This window comes from Somniosus microcephalus, chromosome 11 (genome assembly GCF_052327205.1).
Source record: "Somniosus microcephalus isolate GS21.2 chromosome 11, FLI_Smic_1.0, whole genome shotgun sequence".
NCBI lineage: Eukaryota > Metazoa > Chordata > Chondrichthyes > Squaliformes > Somniosidae > Somniosus > Somniosus microcephalus.
In genome coordinates, this window is record NC_140997.1 from 119,673,993 (window position 1) to 119,693,374 (window position 19,382).

The window sequence follows — 19,382 nt, forward strand, 5'->3', positions numbered from 1 at the left end:
TGCACAATGACCTAGAAGGGTTCATCCACTCTGTGTGTTGAATCAGCAATCCGAGTCGTGGCGGTGGTGGTGGAGCTGCCGGCAAGTGAGGGGAAACAGAATAAGCCAGCGGTTTGCACTCCCGATAGCAACCCAACAACCTGTGCTCCTGTGTGTCTGCCTCTGTGCGTGCGTACCCGTCTTCATATGTGCGCATGTGTGCGCCCGTCTTCGCATGTGTACCAATCTTTGTGCGTGTGCGTGCTCGTCTTTGTGTGCATGCGTGCATGCCCATGTGCGTCTGTACACTTGAGTCAGCTCAGCACAGTTTGACTCCGACATTCCCATCGTTGAATCGCCTGCTGACAACACCTGAGATCATGCACTGTGAACCAGTGAATATAACTGCTGAGGATACTGAGAAAATATTTGATAAAGATCCTTATATGAGGCTTTTAAAATATGATTACTGCCTGTGAAATTTAGCCAGCTGGATTGAAGAGGCTTGTCCATTTCTACACCATTCTCTGCTTTCTATTCATGAGCCACTGTATGGGAAATAGTGAGCAGCGGAGTTCTGCAGGGATCTGTTTTATAAGTGACTACAGAAGAGGCGGCTTCTGGTAGCTGCGTAACATTTGTTGATCATATTAAATCAAACAAAGTGGCCAGGTGAGCGGTGTAAGGTCAATTAATAGCATCTGGACCAATTAAGTAAATAGACTGAGGAATGGCAGATGGACTTTAAAGTAGATGTGTAAATGCACGTTGGAATATGAAGCATGGAATGTATTCGTGATGAGAGTCTTACGTTAGCTGGATACTTTTAGCGAATGGTCAGTAATCATTTCTAACTCTGCTTCATTAACAGTGGGAGAAAAGCTCTGGGCCTGATTTCTGACCACTGCATCTATCCATTTATACATTTACATATAAATTGCTACAATTCAGTGAAGTCAGAGTATTGAGGAATTTTGGATCTTACCATCAAAAGTACAAAAATGCATTGGAAAAAGATCAGACAAAAGCGATGATAATTCTGGGATCCAGGGTTTTGAGTTATGAGGAGAGACTCATATAACTGAGCTGTATTTCACTGGAGAAAGGACATGATTTAAGTCTGAAAGTGGATAATGCAGAGTTAAGTTAATGTCCTCTAATTATGCAATCACAGTATATCTGCCACATGCTGAAGTGACACACAAAACCTGTAACACTGGCAAAAACACAGGACCTGTTACATTGGTTGACAGTGCCCGAGCCGACACACAGTACCTGACATGCCAGCCAGCAAATCCTCCAAGTCACACACCATCCTGCCTTGGAAATCTATCACCTTTCCTTCATTGTCACCAAACCTGGAAATCCCTCCCTAACAGCACTGCGGGAGTACCATCACCACACGGACTGTAGCGGCTCACCACCACCTGCTCAAGGGCAATTAGGGATGGGCAATAAATGCTGGCCTTGCCAGCGATGGCCACATCCCCTGAATAAATAATTTAAAAAATTACATGCCAGCAACACAGTACCTAACATGCCAGCAACACACAACATAGAAACATAGGAACTGGAGTAGGCCATTTAGCCGCTCCGCCATTCAATAAGTCATAGCTGATCTGTGACCTAACTCCGTATACCCGCCTTTGGCCCATATCCCTTAATACCTTTGGTTAACAAAAATATATCAACCTCAGATTTAAAATTAACTATTGATCTAGCATCAATTGCCATCTGCGGAAGAGAGTTCCAAACTTCTACCACACTGTGTGTGTAGAAGTGTTTCCTAATTTCATTCCTGAAAGGTCTGGCTCTAATTTTTAGACTATGCCCCCAAGTCCTAGACTCCCCAACCAGCGGAAATAGTTTCTCTCTATCTACCGTATCTGTGCCATTAGTATCTTGAAAACTTCAATCAAATCATCCCTTAACCTTCTAAATTCCAGGGAACACAACCCTAGTTTGTGTAATCTCTCCTCGTAATTTAACCCTTGGAGTTCGGGTATCATTCTGGTAAACCTACGCTGCACTCCCTCCAAGGCCAATATATCCTTCCTAAGATGTGGTGCCCAGAACTGCTCACAGTGCTCCAGGTGTGGTCTAACCAGGGCTTTGTATAGCTGCAGCATAACTTCTACCCCCTTATACTCTAGTCCTCTAGATATAAAGGCCAGCATTCCATTAGCCTTTTCGATTATTTTCTGTACCTGTTCATGACATTTTAATGATCTCTGTACCTGGACCCCCAAGTCTCTTTGGACCTCTACTGTTTTTAGTTTTTCACCATTTAGAAAGTACCCTGCTTTGTCCTTTTTAGGTCCAAAGTGGATTACCTCACAATTGACTACATTGAAATCCATTTGCCACAGTTTTGCCCATTCACTTAATCTATCAATATCCATTTGTATTTTTATGCTTTCATCTACATTGCTTACTTATCTTTGTGTCATTGGCAAATTTGGAAATGTGGCTATCACATCATCTACGTCATTAATAAATACGGTGAATAGTTGAGGCCCCAACGGGCTCAGCAGGCCAATTAAGGGCCACCCGGCAACAGGTGGCGTCACAGACTGAAATTTCATCTGTCAAGAGGTCTTGACAGATGAAATATCAGTGTTTCACAGCTGTTTGAAGCTGTCAAACACTGACAGTCTGACTTCTAACCTGAGTCCTTCTACACAGACTCAGTTAGAACTCACACCGGCAATGAAAGCTGAAGGCTGTCACTTTTGATAGCTCGCAGCCATTTTGCTTTCAGTGCCGGCTGAGTGATGGACTCCCGAAACCTAGAGGAAGAAAGGCTGTAAAGGTAAGTACAGGTAACTTAAACTTCTTTACACACTTTAGACACACCAAACACACTTACCTTTGCACTCATGCACCCATCACTCACCTGAACACCGACATCTCGACCCCTCCAAGTCCTTCAACCCGATGGCCCGCCTGCTCTAACCTGGCGTGGTTTGGAGCCGTCGGGGATCCCACATGACACCCTTCAAAATAGGGATTAGGCTAAAAACTGCCTGTTAACTACCTGTTAACAGGCAGTTAATTGGCACTAATCCCTTCCCGCCTCGGGTCGCTGAGTCCCAGTGCGGGGCGGGTACCCACCTCCTCTGAAACTTACATGGAGGCGGGTTTTGGGCGGGATGGTGTCGGGACCCCCGAATTCGGGATTTTTGCCCCCCACACGCCTAAAAGCCCGCCTCACGGCACACTGAAAATCAACCCCTTGGTTTATAAAGCACCTTTCACGACCTCAGGCCGCCCCAAAGAGCTTCACAGCCAATAAAATACTTTTGAAGCATAGTCACTATTGTAATGTAGAAAATAAACAGTACCTGACACGCCAAACACACAGTACCTGACACACCAGCAAACAGACAGTACCTGACACACCAAACACACAGTACCTGACACACCAGCAAACACACAGTACCTGACACACCAGCAAACACACAGTACCTGACATGCCAGCTGACGCAGTACCCGACATGCCAGCTGACGCAGTACCTGACACACCAGGAAACACAGTACCTGACACATCAGCGAACACACATTACCTGACACGGCAGCGAGCACACAGTACCTGACATGCCAGCGAACACACATTACCTGACACGCCAGCGAACACAGTACCTGACACGCCAGCGAACACACAGTACCTGACACGCCAGCGAACACACAGTACCTGACACGCCAGCAAACACAGTACCTGACACGCCAGCACAGTACCTGACACACCAGCACAGTACCTGACACGCCAGCAAACACAGTACCTGACACACCAGCGAACACAGTACCTGACACACCAGCGAACACAGTACCTGACACACCAGCAAACACAGTACCTGACACACCAGCAAACACAGTACCTGACACGCCAGCAAACACAGTACCTGACACGCCAGCGAACACACAGTACCTGACACGCCAGCGAACACACAGTACCTGACACGCCAGCGAACACAGTACCTGACACGCCAGCGAACACACAGTACCTGACACGCCAGCGAACACACAGTACACCTGACACGCCAGCCAATACAGGTGTTGAATTTGTAACACTTACCACTTTGAGCTGTTGAATCCCGCTGACCTGACGGACTACTCGATCCAGCTCCTGTTCAATCCTCCCCGCCCAGTATTGAATCCTAAGCAGAAAAGAGAGAAAGTTGTAATAACTAAAATTAATTATACAAAGTACTATAATCTATCAATGTAAGATTTATTCAGTTCTTCGCAGGAAACGCGGTAAATTTTGCCGATTTAAATGTCATTTGTGTTCAGGATCAGACTCAAACTCTATGAAGAACCAAACTCCAGCATTACAATCAACCTCACACTATGACCACACAAGAAAGTGGCCAGGTGATCAAACTCCATCACAATTCAACTAACCTCAGCCAGCATTGCACAAACAATTTTAGTAGCTATTTCCCATACTAAATGGCACATTAACTGAAACACTACAATTATTTGAGACTTCAGCCAATGTGTGAAATACAGCCAAAACCAATCACTGTGTTTAAAAGTCTCCAAATCAGCCTACTGAGTAATCTACACAAGGAGAGTTTCTGTTTGCTGATATAAGAGTGCACACTCTTTCCCTTAATCAAGACCAGGGAACCTAGGTGCAGATTGGCAAGATTCAAGGTTTGGGAATCTCCCAAGGCAATAGTGGTACTGCAGGAGTTTAACTACACAGAATTAGATAGAATATATAGCACAGAAACAGGCGATGCGGCCCAACCAGTCCATGCCGGCGTTTATCCACTCGAGCCTCCTCCCATCCTTCCTCATTCAGCATAATCCTTTATTACCTTCTCCCTCATGTGCTTATCTAGCTTCCCCCTTAAATGCATCTATATTATTTGCCTCAACTATTCCCTGTGGTAGCGAGTTCCACATTGTCACCACTCTCCGAGTAAAGAAGTTTCTTCTGAATTCCCTATTTGATATCTTATATTGATTGCCTCTAGTTAATGGAAAAACTCTCTGTGTCTACTCTATCAAAGCCTTTCCTAATTTTAAAGACGTCTATCAGGTCACCCCTCAGCCTTCTCTTTTCAAAAGAAAGAAGACCCAGCCTGTTCATCCTTTCTTGATAGGTAGAACCTTGCAGTTCTGGTATCATCCTTGTAAATCATTTTTTGTACCCTCTCCAGTGCCTCTATATCTTTTTTATAATATGGTGACCAGAATTGTACGCAGTACTCCAAGTGTGGTCGAACTAAGTTTTGATGCAAGTTTAGCATAACTTCACTACTTTTCAATTCAATCCCTCTAGAAATAAACCCGAGTGCTTGGTTTGCTTTTTTATGGCCTTATTAACCTGCGTTACTATTTTCAGTGATTTGTACTCCGAGATCTCTTTGCTCCTTTACCCCATTTACATTCTTATTTTCCAAGTAATAGGTGATCTCCTGATCTTTCTTACTAAAACGTAATTGTTGTGTATTTTGAATGTTGTATTTGAATTGTCCCACATGGCTTACCGTAGTTGTGATGTGCAATGCACTATGGGAAATAGAGTGCATGAAGTGGAGAAGATTCTCTGGAAAGATGGCTGTTAACTGAACTCTGTCTGCTGCATACTCTTTTAACTGTTATACAAGCAAGGTTATTAAACTCTTGCGATTTAACAAAAGTAGCGACGAGGACGTCTGAACTTACGTGGCTCTGCTGTGCAGAAGATAGTCGTGTTTAAAACTATTATTTTTGCCATGGACAGTTAATTAAAGTGAGGCTGGCTCGAGGATAAAGGAGCTTGAAATGGCGGGAAGACAAGACTAAGGTACTAACGACTTGAGGAAGGGGAGGAAAAACAGTGAGTAAATCAGGAAGGACATTTATTCAACTGTGAAACGATCTGTGAATTGAAGCACTAAATAACTGATAGTGATTTTAGTTGAGTTCAACATTGGAAGGATCCTTAGTGAATGATAATTAGGAGCCTGAGAGAAGGAAAATGGCTGGAATTATCGGTAACATTGGACCATTTGATGAGAATGTTGAACAATAGAGCTCATACACAGAACGATTTGAATACTTCACACAAGCAAATGACATTGGAGGGAACAAAGCAGTACCTACATTGTTAAGTGTGATGGGACCAAAGACTTTCAATCTTTTGTGTACTTTGGTGCATCCAGATAAACCAGGGACTAAACAATATAGTGAAATTGTGGAGATACTAAAAGGGCATTTTTCACCCAAACCCCTAGTCATAGCTGAGAGGTTTAGGTTCCACAGGCGTAACCAGGAAGGAGGAGAAACAGTGACCATGTTTGTAGCTGCACTAAAAAGACTATCAGAGCACTGTGAGTTTAATGACGTGCTAAATGATACTATAAGAGACAGGCTAGTGTGTGGTATGAGAACTGAAGCCATACAGAAGAGACTATTAACGGAGAGTAATCTGACTCTACAAAAGGCCATTGAAATCAGTATTTCCATGGAATTGGCAGCTAAGGAAGCTCAACATTTGGGTGCAACAGAAAAAGTGCACAAAGTAAGAACAGAGAGCCAAGGGCCATGCTTCCGTTGTGGCAAAACGGGGCATCTTGCGTCTGCATGCTGGTGTGTGGACATGGATTGCCACAGCTGTGGTAAAAAGGGACATATTCAGCACGCATGCAGAAATAAAAAGGACACAAAGAAAACGTCAAAGACAGAAGGAAGAAAAAAACCATTCAGACAAAAGACAAAGAAGCATGTCCGCTCTGTAGAACAGGACAAAACAGAGGCAAGTGACACTTCAGAGGAGGAACTATTACTGAACGTGCTGACTGTAGCTGGGGATTCGCATGGCTACTGGGTCTCACCCTTGCTAGAGGGGCATCCTGTGCGAATGCAGATCGATACCGGGGCAGCATTATCTCTTATGGCAGAGACAGTCTACAAAAAGACATTAAAGCACCTTCCACTTCAGCCAGCTAACATAGCGTTGAAGACATATACTGGTGAAAGAGTCACCGTGAGAGGTATCACTGAAGTCACAGTTCAGTTGAATGGACAAACTAGGAAGTTACCACTCTACGTAGTTAAAGGAGACTACCCCTCCCTGCTGGGACGTTCGTGGATGGAGAGAATAAAATTAGACTGGTCATCAGTCTACATGATGTCACACAATGATCCAGGCTTACCCGCCATCTTAAAGAAACATGCAGAAGTCTTTAATGGAGAACTGGGTAGAATGAAAGATATTACTGTGAAGCTTCGTATTAAGCAGGATAGCAAACCCAAGTTCATTAAGGCACGACCCGTACCTTATGCCATCAGACCAAAAGTCGAGGCTGACTTAGAAGCCCTAGTTGAAAGGGGAGTACTAGAACCAGTCAGCGTGAGTGAATGGGCAACGCCCATCGTACCAGTGCTCAAGAAAGGGGGTGGAGTTAGGATATGTGGAGATTTTAAAGTAACTATTAACCCTGTATTGTCAGTGGAGCAATATCCGCTCCCCCATATTGATGATTTGTTTGCGGGACTTGCTGGGGGCCAGAAGTTTAGCACAATCGATCTCTGTCAAGCCTACCTGCAAATGCATGTGGATGAACAGTCACGAGAAATGCTGACTATTGTGACGCACAAGGGCCTATTTAGGTATCGTCGACTTCCTTTCGGAATTACATCAGCTCCAGTGCTTTTCCAATGTGCTATGGACCAGATCCTTGGTGGATTGCCTGGAGTCCAGTGCTACTTAGATGATATCTTAGTTACTGGGTGTGATGACCAAGACCATCTGCGTAGCTTGGACGCAACGCTACAGAGACTGAGGGATTATGGACTCAGAGTTCGCAGGGATAAATGCGATTTTTTTCAGGCATCAGTTGAGTACCTCGGTCATGTGATCGATGCCACAGGCCTTCACAAGGCACCGTCCAAGACCAAGGCAATCGTGGATGCCCCAGCACCTGAAAATATCAGCCAGCTGCGTTCTTTTCTAGGGTTACTGAACTACTATGGACGGTTCATACCGAACCTAGCCTCGATGCTGAGGCCACTGCATTGGTTGCTATGTAAAGACAAGAAGTGGGAATGGACTAACAAGTGCCAGGAGGCGTTCATGACAGCAAAGGACATGCTCCGGAAGTCAGAGGCTTTGACGCATTTTAACCCTTCATTACCAATACAGTTAGCTTGCGATGCATCGTCATATGGTGTGGGAGCGGTCGTTTCTCATATCATGCCAAACGGAGAAGATAAGCCGATAGCATTCGCATCTAGGACTTTGAACAGAGCTGAAACTAACTACGCCCAAATAGAGCGAGAAGCACTGAGCATCATTTTTGGTGTTCGCAAGTTTCACCAATATTTGTACGGGAGACAGTTCACCCTACTAACAGATCACCGCCCTCTCACGACCATCTTCGGGCCACATACAGGGATTCCGTCACTTGCTGCGAGCAGAATGCAAAGGTGGGCGCTGCTGTTGTCTGCACACACATTTGACATTAGATATCGTAAGTCTGACCTGCACGGCAACGCCAACGGTCTTTCCAGGTTGCCGTTGCCTGTCACCAAGCCTATGTTGAGTAGCATGGACATCTGCTATTTTAGGCAGGTGGAAAACGCGCCTGTTACTTCGACATAGGTCCGACGAAACACCAGAAACAACCCAGTGTTGTCTGCCGTGCTGGACATTATCGTCAGGGGCAAGCTTGACAGCGATGACCCAAACCTGAAACCATATCTCTTAAGGAGAAACAAACTGTCGGTGCAGTCTGGATGTTTGCTGTGGGGGTGGAGAGTGGTTATTTCACCATCGCTATGGAAACCAGTGTTACAGCAACTACGCTCCGGACACTGCGGAATGGCTCACATGAAAGAAATAGCGAGGAGCTACTTCTGGTGGCCGGGTATGGATGGACAGATTGAGGACAAAGCTAAAACCTGTTCCTCATGTCAGAGAGTTCGTAATGTGCCACAGCTTGCACCTCTTCACCCCTGGGACTTTCCGGAGGAAGCATGGCACCACATTCATGTAGACTTTGCAGGTCCTTTCGAGGAGAGAATGTTCCTGGTGGCTGTTGACGCGCATAGTAAGTGGCCAGAGGTTGTTATAATGAGGTCCACCACCACTGAGAAGACCATCGAGAAGTTAAGTGAGGTGTTCAGCCGATTTGGATCTCCGATGCAACTTGTCTCAGACAACGGTCCACAGTGGGTGTCACAAGAAATGGCTACATTCCTACAGGTGAATGGCGTACAACATATCAGGGCTGCACCATACCACCCTGCGACCAATGGTCTAGCTGAGAGGTTTGTTCAGACCATGAAACACTCTCTAAAGGCATCGCAAGGCCAGGGAACGCTTCATCAGTGCCTGAATAGTTTCCTGTTGAGTTACAGGAACACACCAAATGCGACCACAAAAGCATCACCTGCCACTCTACTGCTCAAAAGAGAGCTACGAACCAACTTTGACCTGCTGAAACCGCCAAAGGTGAAAGACGTGGTACAGTATCAGCAGGACAAGCAGATCAAGCGACGTGAACAACGCTCCAAAGACAGAGTCTTCAGTCCAGGTGAACATGTGTTGGCACGGAACTACAGTGGTGGACCTAAGTGGATTCCTGCTACTGTCATTGCACAGACTGTTCCAGTATCCTACACTGTACAGACACCCGAGGACATTGTCTGGAAGAGACACACCGATCAGCTTCTACGAAGTGCAGCAGCACCCACTGAACCACCAACAGCAGTTTATCTGCCATTGGGTGACGCTGTGGGTCATCCGCCTTCTACACCGAGAGGCTCACCTTCTGAGGAAGCAGCCGCTTCAGCCCCTATCTCATCAGCAAGGGAGACCTGTATACAGGCACCTCAGCCGCCTACACCTGTGTTGACATCACCTGTGAGAGACAATGAACTGGAGAGCCAGGTTGACCGCCGGTATCCTACCAGAGAGCGGCGGCCCCTATACGTTTGAACTTATAGTTCAGAAGCTTATCCTTTATCTGTGTTTTATTGTGTTCTTATTGTGTTTTAAAAATTTTGAATTATTGTGTTTTTAAATTTTGTGGTTCTATAGGACATCTAATGTAAGAGGGGAGGAGATGTTGTGTATTTTGAATGTTGTATTTGAATTGTCCCACATAGCTTACCGTAGTTGTGATGTGCAATGCACTATGGGAAATAGAGTGCATGAAGTGGAGAAGATTCTCTGGAAAGATGGCTGTTAACTGAACTCGGTCTCCTGCGCATTCTTTTAATTGTTACACAAGCAAGGTTATTAAACTCTTGAGATTTAACAGTAATACCTCACACTTTTCTATATTGAAATTCATTTGCCAAATGTATGCCCATTCTGCAAGTTTATTAATGTCTTCTTGTAATTTGTTGCAGTCCTCCTCAGTATTGACTATCCCCCAATTTGGTGTCACCCGCAAATTTAGAAATTGTGTTTTTGACTTCAAGTTCCAAATCGCTAATATAAATTGTGAACAAATTGTGGTCCTAGCACTGATCCTTGTGGGACCAATTCCCACCTTCTGCCACTCTGAGTAGCTACCCTTTACCCCTGCTCTCTACTTTCTGTTTTGAAGCCAGCTAGCTATCCATTCTGCTACTAGTCCCCTAACGCCGCATGATCTGACTTTATTCATTAGTTTATTATGTGGTACCCTATCAAAGGCCTGTTGAAAATCTAGATATATTACATCCACTACATTACCCTTGTCTACTCTCTATGTTACCTCTTCAAAGAATTCAATGAAGTCGGTCAAGCAGGACTTTCACTTTTGAAATCCGTGCTGACTAATCATTATTATATTTTTGGTTTCTAGATGTTTTTCTATTTTTTCCCTTTAGTAGGGATAACATTATCTTTCCTACCACCAATGTTAAGCTGTCTGGTCTATAGTTCCCTGGACATGTTCTATTTCCCTTATTACACATAGGTATAATGTTAGCTATCCGCCAGTCCTCTGGCACTCCACCTTTTTTTAACAAATTATTAAATATGTTTAATAGTGCCTCATAGAATCATAGAAAGTTACAGCATGGAAGGTGGTCATTTTGGCCCATCGTGTCCACGCCAGACAACAAAGAGCTATCCAGCCTAATCCCACTTCCCAGCTCTTGCTCCATAGCCCTGCAGGTTACAGCATCCCAAGTGCACATCCAAGTACTTTTTAAATGTGGTTAGGGTTTCTGCCTCTACCACCCTTTCAGGCAGTGAGTTCCAGACCCCCCACAACCCTCTGGGTGAAGAAATTTCCCCTCAAATCTCCTCTAAACCTTCCCCCAATTACTTTAAATCTCTGCCCCCTGGTTTTTGACCCTTCTGCTAAGGGAAATAGGTCCGTTCTAGCCACTTTATCTATGCCCCTCATAATTTTATACACCTCAATAAGGTCTCCCCTCAGCCTCCTCTGTTCCAAGGAAAACAGACCCAGCCTATCCAGTCTTTCCTCATAGCTAAGATTCTCTACTCCCAGCAACATCCTTGTAAATCTCCTCTGTACCCTCTCTAGTGCAATCACATCTTTTCTGTAATATGGTGACCAGAACTGCATGCAGTACTCTAGCTGAGGCCTAACTAGTGTTTTATTCAGTTGAAGCATAACCCCCCTGCTCTTGTATTCTATGCTATGGCTAATAAAGGCAAGCATTCCGTATGCCTTCTTTACCACCTTATCTACCTGGCTTGCTACCTTCAGGGATCTGTGGACATGCACTCCAAGGTCCTTTTGTTCCTCTACACTACTCAGTGTCCTACCATTTAATGTGTATTCCCTTTCCTTGTTAGCCCTCCCTAAATGCATTACCTCACACTTCTCCGGATTGAATTCCATTTGCCACTGTTCTGCCCACCTGATTTATTGATATCTTCCTGCAGTTTACAGCTTCCTTCTTCAGCATCAACCATACAGCCGATTTTTGTATCATCTGAAAACTTCTTAATCATACCCCCTATATTCAAGTCTATATCGTTGATATATACCACAAAAAGCAAGGGACCTAGTACTAAGCCCTGTGGAACCCCACTGGAAACAGCTTTCCAGTCACAAAAACACCCATCTACTATTTCTTTCAAAATACACGAATGCAATCCATCCAGACCAAGGGTTTTATCCTCTGAGTTTGATTATTTTATTTAATATTTCTCCTCTTTTTATTTTAAATATCATTTCTAATCTCATCTTCCAATGTCATTATTAGTCTATGTTAACTAGCTAAAATTACACACCATACCAGCACAGATCGCTAGTCAGCTTCCTGCTACTGTCCAGCTAGGACCAACCTACTCAGTATACCGCCTTGAAGGGCTGTCTGGAACCATGTGGAAAGAATTCCAGGACATGTCTGCCTCTACAGATCCATCAATGAGCTAGGCTGTATCCTGTCCGGCTGCATCACTACCTGGTATGGCAACAGCACCGCCACAGACCGCAAGGCTCTACAGATGGTGGTGAAAGCTGCACAACATACTATAGGAATTAAACTACCTGCTGTCCAGGATATCTACCCCGAGAGGTGCTGGGGGAAGGCCCTGAGAATCATTAAAGACGCGAGCCACCCCAGCCACAACCTCTTCGCCCTGCTCCCGTCCGGTAAGAGATACTGAAGCATACGGTCTCGTACCAGCAGGTTTCGATACAGCTTCTACCCCCAGGCCATAAGACTCATGAACGTATAATTTATTATTATTTATTACTGTTGTTTTATTTACTTTTACTGTATTTCTATTAGTATTTTATCATTGTTATGCCATATTTATTCCAATGTTGGGAGGACTCATAAAAATCAACATATTATTGTGCAGTACCCACGTCTGCTGCATATATGACAAATAAAATTGAATTGAATTGAATTGGCTGCTTGCTCAATCATCAATAATGCCCTGGAGTACTGCAGAGCAGTCAGCATCAAGAATGGGATTATCGAGTATGTCTCAAAGCATCAACTCTGCTTCAAGCTGCCAATGCCGAGCAAATCATCTCAGAGCCAAATCAACCCTGAAACTCACCTTCCCTCCTCCTCCCCCAAGGACAAGAATCACTAGCTGGTAAAGAACTGATAAACCTGCGTTGCAGCCCTTGCCAGACAGAAGGTGCCAGGAGCAGCACAACACATCATAAAAAGGTGAGAGAGTGTTGTCCCATCTCCCTGACTATGGCATGGAAAAGTACCACACCTCATTTGATTCCACCAGCCAGAAATGCAAAGCTTCAGGACCAACTACTTTACTCTCTGCAACCCAATCAAGGTAGGCACCGAATCCTACCTTGCCCTCATGTTATACCTTCCAGTAGCTCTCGGCCCAAGACTCAAAGCTTCGTCAAAATGTCGCAAACCAGGTTTACTCATTGCCAGCAGTTTAATCTAGGTCCTTAAGAGCTTTAGCAGAGAAGGGCCCACCGTGAACGAGAATGACCCCTTTAGAGCTTCAGGTGCCACACCACTGTAGTCAGAGTCCTCCCTCTTTGAAGTAGTTTCTCCTTTGTGTCTCACAGTTTTGTCCTGGATCATTGCACATGGGCCAAATGAAGCCCTTTCTTTTCTTGCCTAAGAACTCTGAACCATGAGGAGATTCGTAGAATGTTACAGCACAGGGGCCACCATTCGGCTCTTTGAAAGAACTGTCCAATTTAGTCCCAGCTTTTTCCCATAACCCTGCAAATTAGTCCTCTTCAAGTACATGTCCAAGTGCCTTTTAAAAGTTCCTATGGAATCTGCTTCCACCACTCTTTCAGATAGTACGTTCCAGACATTAACAACCCTCTGTGTGGAAAAAAGTTCTCCTCCTTTCCCTGCTAGCTCATTTGGCAATTATTTAAATCTGTGACCTCTTGTTAACAACCCACTTGCCAGAGGAAACAGCTTCTCCCTACATGCGCTATCAAAACCCCTCATAATGTTGAATACCTCTATTAAGTCTCCCCTTAAACAATACCAGCTAATCCAATCGCCTAGAGGGCAGAAACGGAGGGTCAGAGCGGGGCGGCAGTGGAAGAAGTGATGTAACAAGGAGGAGGTTGAGACGTTAACCCTTGAGGGGCCACCAGGAGTCTGAGATTGCTGTTCTGGATGACTGATGCCACGTTGGGCATGGCAAAGAATACCAAGGATAGCACAGAGGGAGACCATGGGCTGGTACAACCATCACCAAAGCTACAATCAACCCCAAAAGCAAACCTATGGTGATCCCCATATTCAACAACCTCCCCGCCCCCCTCCGAACACTGCAACTAACCTGACATTTAGTTCTCATCTCTAATTCAATCTCCAATTTAGTAATTGGACTCAAACTTTGAAAGTAATGACTCCTAAAAGGTTACAGTTAAGGTAGACAGTGTGTTGCTGCCTTCCTCAGTTTTCAGCTTTAAAAAGAAAGACTTGCATTTAAATAGTGCCTTTCATTGAGTAGACTAGGCCTATATTCCAGAGAGTTTAGAAGAATGAGGGGTGATCTAATTGAAACATATAAAATTCTTAAGGGACTTGACAGGGTTAATGCTGAGAGAATGTTTCCCCTGGCTGGGGAAATTAGAACATGGGGACAGAGTCTCAAAATAAGGGGTCAGCCATTTAGGGCTGAGATGAGGAGAAATTTCTTCACTCAAAGAGTTGTGAATCTTTGGAATTCTCTACCCCAGAGAGTTGTGGAGGCTCAGTTGTTGAGTATATTCAAGACAGAGGTCAATAAATATTTGGGAACTAACGAAATTAAGGGATATGGGGATAGTGCGGGAAGGTGGAGTTGAGGTAGACGATCAGAGTGCAACAGCACAGAGTGAACAACTGCGAGTTTGGTAAGTGTGGGAGTTTTAAGGGTTAATCTCTTTTAAAATCTAGTGTTAATTGCTAGTAGCTCTCAAGTAAGATCAACTGTTTAAGTTAAAATTTAAACTTTAATTTTTTAAGTTTCTTCAGGCTTAAGCAGAGACAAACAAGCAACTCCTGCTGGAGAGCTGCTGTAGTTAGTTAATTAGCTAACTGGATTAAACTGGTTCCTGAAACAGTAGCAGAGCAGTGGTGACTCACGAGAGTCACAAACAGTATAAATACAGGGGCCTGTGAGTGCAGCCAGCACAGAGTGAACAACTGTGAGTTTGGTAAGTGTGGGAGTTCGGTGTAGTGGGGGAAGGAGGTGCTTGCTTTTCTTAACTTCTCCCGCAGAGCGGTGACGGACCTGAGCGGAAGCAGACTGAGGCCCGAGGGCGGGGATAAAAGCAGCAACAGACCTGCATCAACAAGAAAAAACGGCAGTGTGACGACACAGGTAAGGCAGGTAAGTGATTGGTAGTGACTGTGGGCTAAGTTTTAAGTTAACATATAATTACATTTTTAAAATTAAACTTAATTTAATTCATTTAATAAACTAAGCGAGGTAAATAATTTGATTAATACTAAACTAATTAATTAAACAAATAAAATAATGGGAGAACAGGAGCTGTGTTGCTGCTGCAATATGTGGGAGCTTGTGGACATTTTTGTCCAGGGCAACTACATCTGCGGTAAGTGTCTGGGGCTCGAGGCACTTCGGCTCGGAGTTGAGGAGCTGGAGTCCGAGCTGCAGACATTGCGAGACATCAGGGAGGGAGAAAGTTACCGGGACCTTTTGTTCCAGGAGGCAGCCACACTCCTTAAATACTTTAGAATTGACACGTGGTCAGGGACAGGAGGATGTGACTGCGAGTGAGGCAGGTACGGGGATCCAGGAGGTGGTATTGCAGGAGCCTCAGTCCCTGCACTTGTCCAATAGACTCGAGGTTCTTGCAACCCTTATGGACCAGTGCGGGGGCTGCGGGGAGGACGAGCAAACTGACCACGGCACTGTGGTACAGGAAGCTGTTTAAGTGGAAGGAGTAAAAAGGAAGGTGGTTGTAGTAAGTGACAGTATAGTTAGGGGGATAGACACTGTTCTCTGCAGCCAGGAGCGCGAGTCCTGAAGGCTATGTTGCCTACCCAGTGCCAGGGTAAAGGACATCTCCTCCGGGCTGGAGAAGAACTTGGAGTGGGAGTGGGAGGATCCAGTTGTCGTGGTCGACGTTGGTACCAACGACATAGGTAGGACAAAGAAAGAGGTTCTGCTGAGAGAGTTTGAGCAGCTAGGGACTAAATTAAAAAGCAGAACCACAAAGGTCATAATCTCTGCATTATTACCGGAGCCACGAGCAAATTGGCAAAGGGTCAATAGAATTAGAGAGGTGAATGCATGGCTCAAAGATTGGTGTGGGAGAAGTGGGTTTCGATTCGTGGGGCACTGGCACCAGGACTGGGGAAAGAGAGGTGTTCCGTTGGGACGGACTACACCTGAACCATGCTGGGACCAGAGTTCTAGCGAATGGAATTTAAACTACGGAGGTAGATAGAGCTTTAAACTAAATAAGGGGGGGGGGGTTGTCCTGAAGAGAAATCTAGAATGCTAAAGAGAAAAGACAAGGAAGCAGTGCAGGAAAGTGATTGGGGTAAGGATTACCAGATTGTGTCAGGGAGGGACAGAGCGTACAAACAAAGGAGTGCACTAACAAATAGGGTCCGGGTAAGAAAAAATGGTAATAAGACAAATAGGACCACAGTACAAAACAATGTTAAGATGTCTAAAAATGTTAAGACAAATCTAAAGGCACTGTATCTGAATGCACGAAGCATTCATAATAAGGTAGACGAATTAACAGCCCAAATAGATGTAAATGGATACGATATAATTGCAATTATGGAGACATGGCTGCAGGGTGACCAAGGCTGGGAGCTGAATATCCAAGGATATTCAATATTTAAGAAGGACAGGTGAAAAGGAAAAGGAGGTGGGGTGGCCTTGTTAGTAAAGGATGAAGTCAGAGCAATAGTGAGAAAGGACATTGGCTCAGAAAATCAAGATGTTGAATCAGTCTGGGTGGAGCCAAGAAGCACCAAGGGGCAGAAAACATTGGTTGGAGTTGTCTATAGGCCTCCAAACAGTAGTGGTAATGTAGGGAATGGCATCAAACAGGAAATTAGAGATGCATGTAACAAGGGTACTACAGTAATCATGGGTGACTTTAATCTACATATAGACTGGCCAAACCAAATTAGCAATAATACTGTGGAGGATGAATTCCTGGCGTGTGTACGAGATGTTTTTTTAGACCAGTACATTGAGGAGCCAACTAGGGAACAGGCTATCTTAGATTGGGTATTGTGCAATGAGAAGGGGTTAATTAATCATTTTATTATGCGGGGTCCTTTAGGGAAGAGTTAACATAACATGATCACAGAAATCACAGAAACCCCACAGTGCAGATAGAGGCCATTTCGGCCCATCAAGCCTGCACCGACACATATCCCACCCGATCCCCATAACCCCTACACCAACACATATCCCACCCTATCCCCGTAACCCCACGTATTTAATCCCCCTAACACTAAGGGTCAATTTATCATAGCCAATCAACCTAACCCGCACATTTTTGGACTGTGGGAGGAAACCGGAGCACCCGGAGGAAACCCACGCAAACACGGGGAGAATGTGCAAACTCCACACAGACAGTCACCCGAGGCCGGATTCGAACCCGGGTCCCTGGCGCTGTGAGGCAACAGTGCCAACCACTATGCCACCGTGCTGAATAGAATTCTTCATTAAAATGGAAAGTGAAGAAGTCCAATCCAAAACTAGGGTCCTAAATCTAAACAAAGGAAACTATGATGGTATGAGGAGTGAGTTGGCTATGATAGATTGGGGAGCTTCATTAAAAGGCATGATGGTGGATAGGCAATGGCTAACATTTAGGGAATTAATGCATGAATTGCAACAGTTATACATTCCTTTCTGGCGCAAAAACACAAAAGGAAAAGCGGCCCAACCATGGCTAACAAAAGAAATTAAGGATAGTATTAGATCCAAAGAGGAGTCATATAAAGTTGCCAGAAAAAGTAGCAAACCTGAGGATTGGGAACAGTTTAGAGTTCAGCAAAAAAGGATTGATTAAGAGGGGAAAAATAGAGTATGAGAGTAAACTTGCAAGGAACATTAAAAAGGATTGTAAAAGCTTCTTCAAGCATGTAAAAAGAAAAAGATTAGTGAAGACAAATGTAGGTCCCTTACAGTCAGAAACGGGAGAATTTATAATGGCGAACAAGGAAATGGCCGAGCAATTAAACAAATACTTTGGTGCTGTCTTCACGGAAGAGGACACAAATAACTTCCCAGAAATGCTAGGGAACCAAGGGTCTAGTGAGAAGGAGGAATTAAAAAAAATTAGTATTAGTAAAAAAAAGTGCTGGAGAAATTAATGGGACTGAAAGCTGATAAATCCCCAGGGCCTGATAAACTGCATCCCAGAGTACTAAGAGGTAGCCATGGAAAAAGTGGATGCATTGGTTGTCATCTTCCAAAATTCAATAGATTATGGAACAGTTCCTGCAGATTGGAGTGTGGCAAATGTAACCCCAGCATTTAAAAAAGGAGGGAAAAAGAAAACAGGGAACTACAGACCGATTAGCCTAACATCAATAGTAGGGAAAATGCTAGAGTCCATTATAAAGGATGTGATAACAAGACACGTAGAAATTATCAATGGGATTAGACAAAGTCAACATGGATTTATGAAAGGGAAATCGTGTTTGACAAACCTACTGGAGTTTTTTGAGGATGTAACTGGCAGAATAGATAAGGGAGAACCAGTGGATGCAGTGTATTTGGAAGTTCAGAAGACCTTTGATAAAGTCCCACATAAAAGAGGTTAGTATGCAAAATTAAAGCACATGGGATTGGGGGTAATATACTGGCATGGATTGAAAATTGGTTAACAGACAGGAAACAGAGAGTAGGAATAAATGGGTCTTTTTCGGGTGGCAGGCGGTGACTAGTGGGGTACCGCAGGGATCAGTGCTTGTGCCCCAGCTATTCACAATATATATCAATGATTTGGATGAGGAAACCAAATGTAATATTTCCAAGTTTGCTGATGACACAAATCTAGGTTGGATTGCGAGTTGTGAGGAGGATGCAAAGAGGCTTGAAGGCGATTTAGACAAGTTGAGTGAGTGAGCAGATGCAGTATAACATGGATAAATATGAAGTTATCCACACTGGTAGGAAAAACAGAAAGGTAGAGTATTATTTAAATAGTGCTAGATTGGGAAATGTTGATGTGCAGAGGGACCTGGGTGTCCTTGTACACTAGTCACTGAAAGCAAATATGCAGGTGCAGCAAGCAGTTATGAAGACAAATGGTATGTTGGCCTTCATTGCAAGAGGATTTGAATACAGGAGCAAGGATGTCTTACTACAGTTATACAGGGCCTTGGTGAGGCCACACCTGGAGTACTGTGTGCAGTTTTGGTCTCCTTGCCCAAGAAAGGATATACTTGCCATAGGGGGAGTGCAGCAAAGATTCACCAGAATGATTCCTGGGATGGCAGGACTGTCGTATGAGGAGAGATTGGCTCGACTAGGCCTGCATTCA

General features: G+C 44.4%; 1 protein-coding gene across 1 annotated transcript in view; it reads right to left on the reverse strand.

The window, feature by feature from the left end:
- Nucleotides 1-19,382, reverse strand: part of LOC147110843 (voltage-dependent calcium channel subunit alpha-2/delta-2-like) — a 2,842,873-nt gene that overhangs the window by 2,729,906 nt on the left and 93,585 nt on the right. Inside the window, exon 2 of the mRNA XM_085999971.1 lies at nucleotides 4,055-4,136. Coding sequence (XP_085856097.1) covers nucleotides 4,055-4,136 — 82 coding nt within the window. The remainder of the gene's footprint in view (nucleotides 1-4,054; nucleotides 4,137-19,382) is intronic.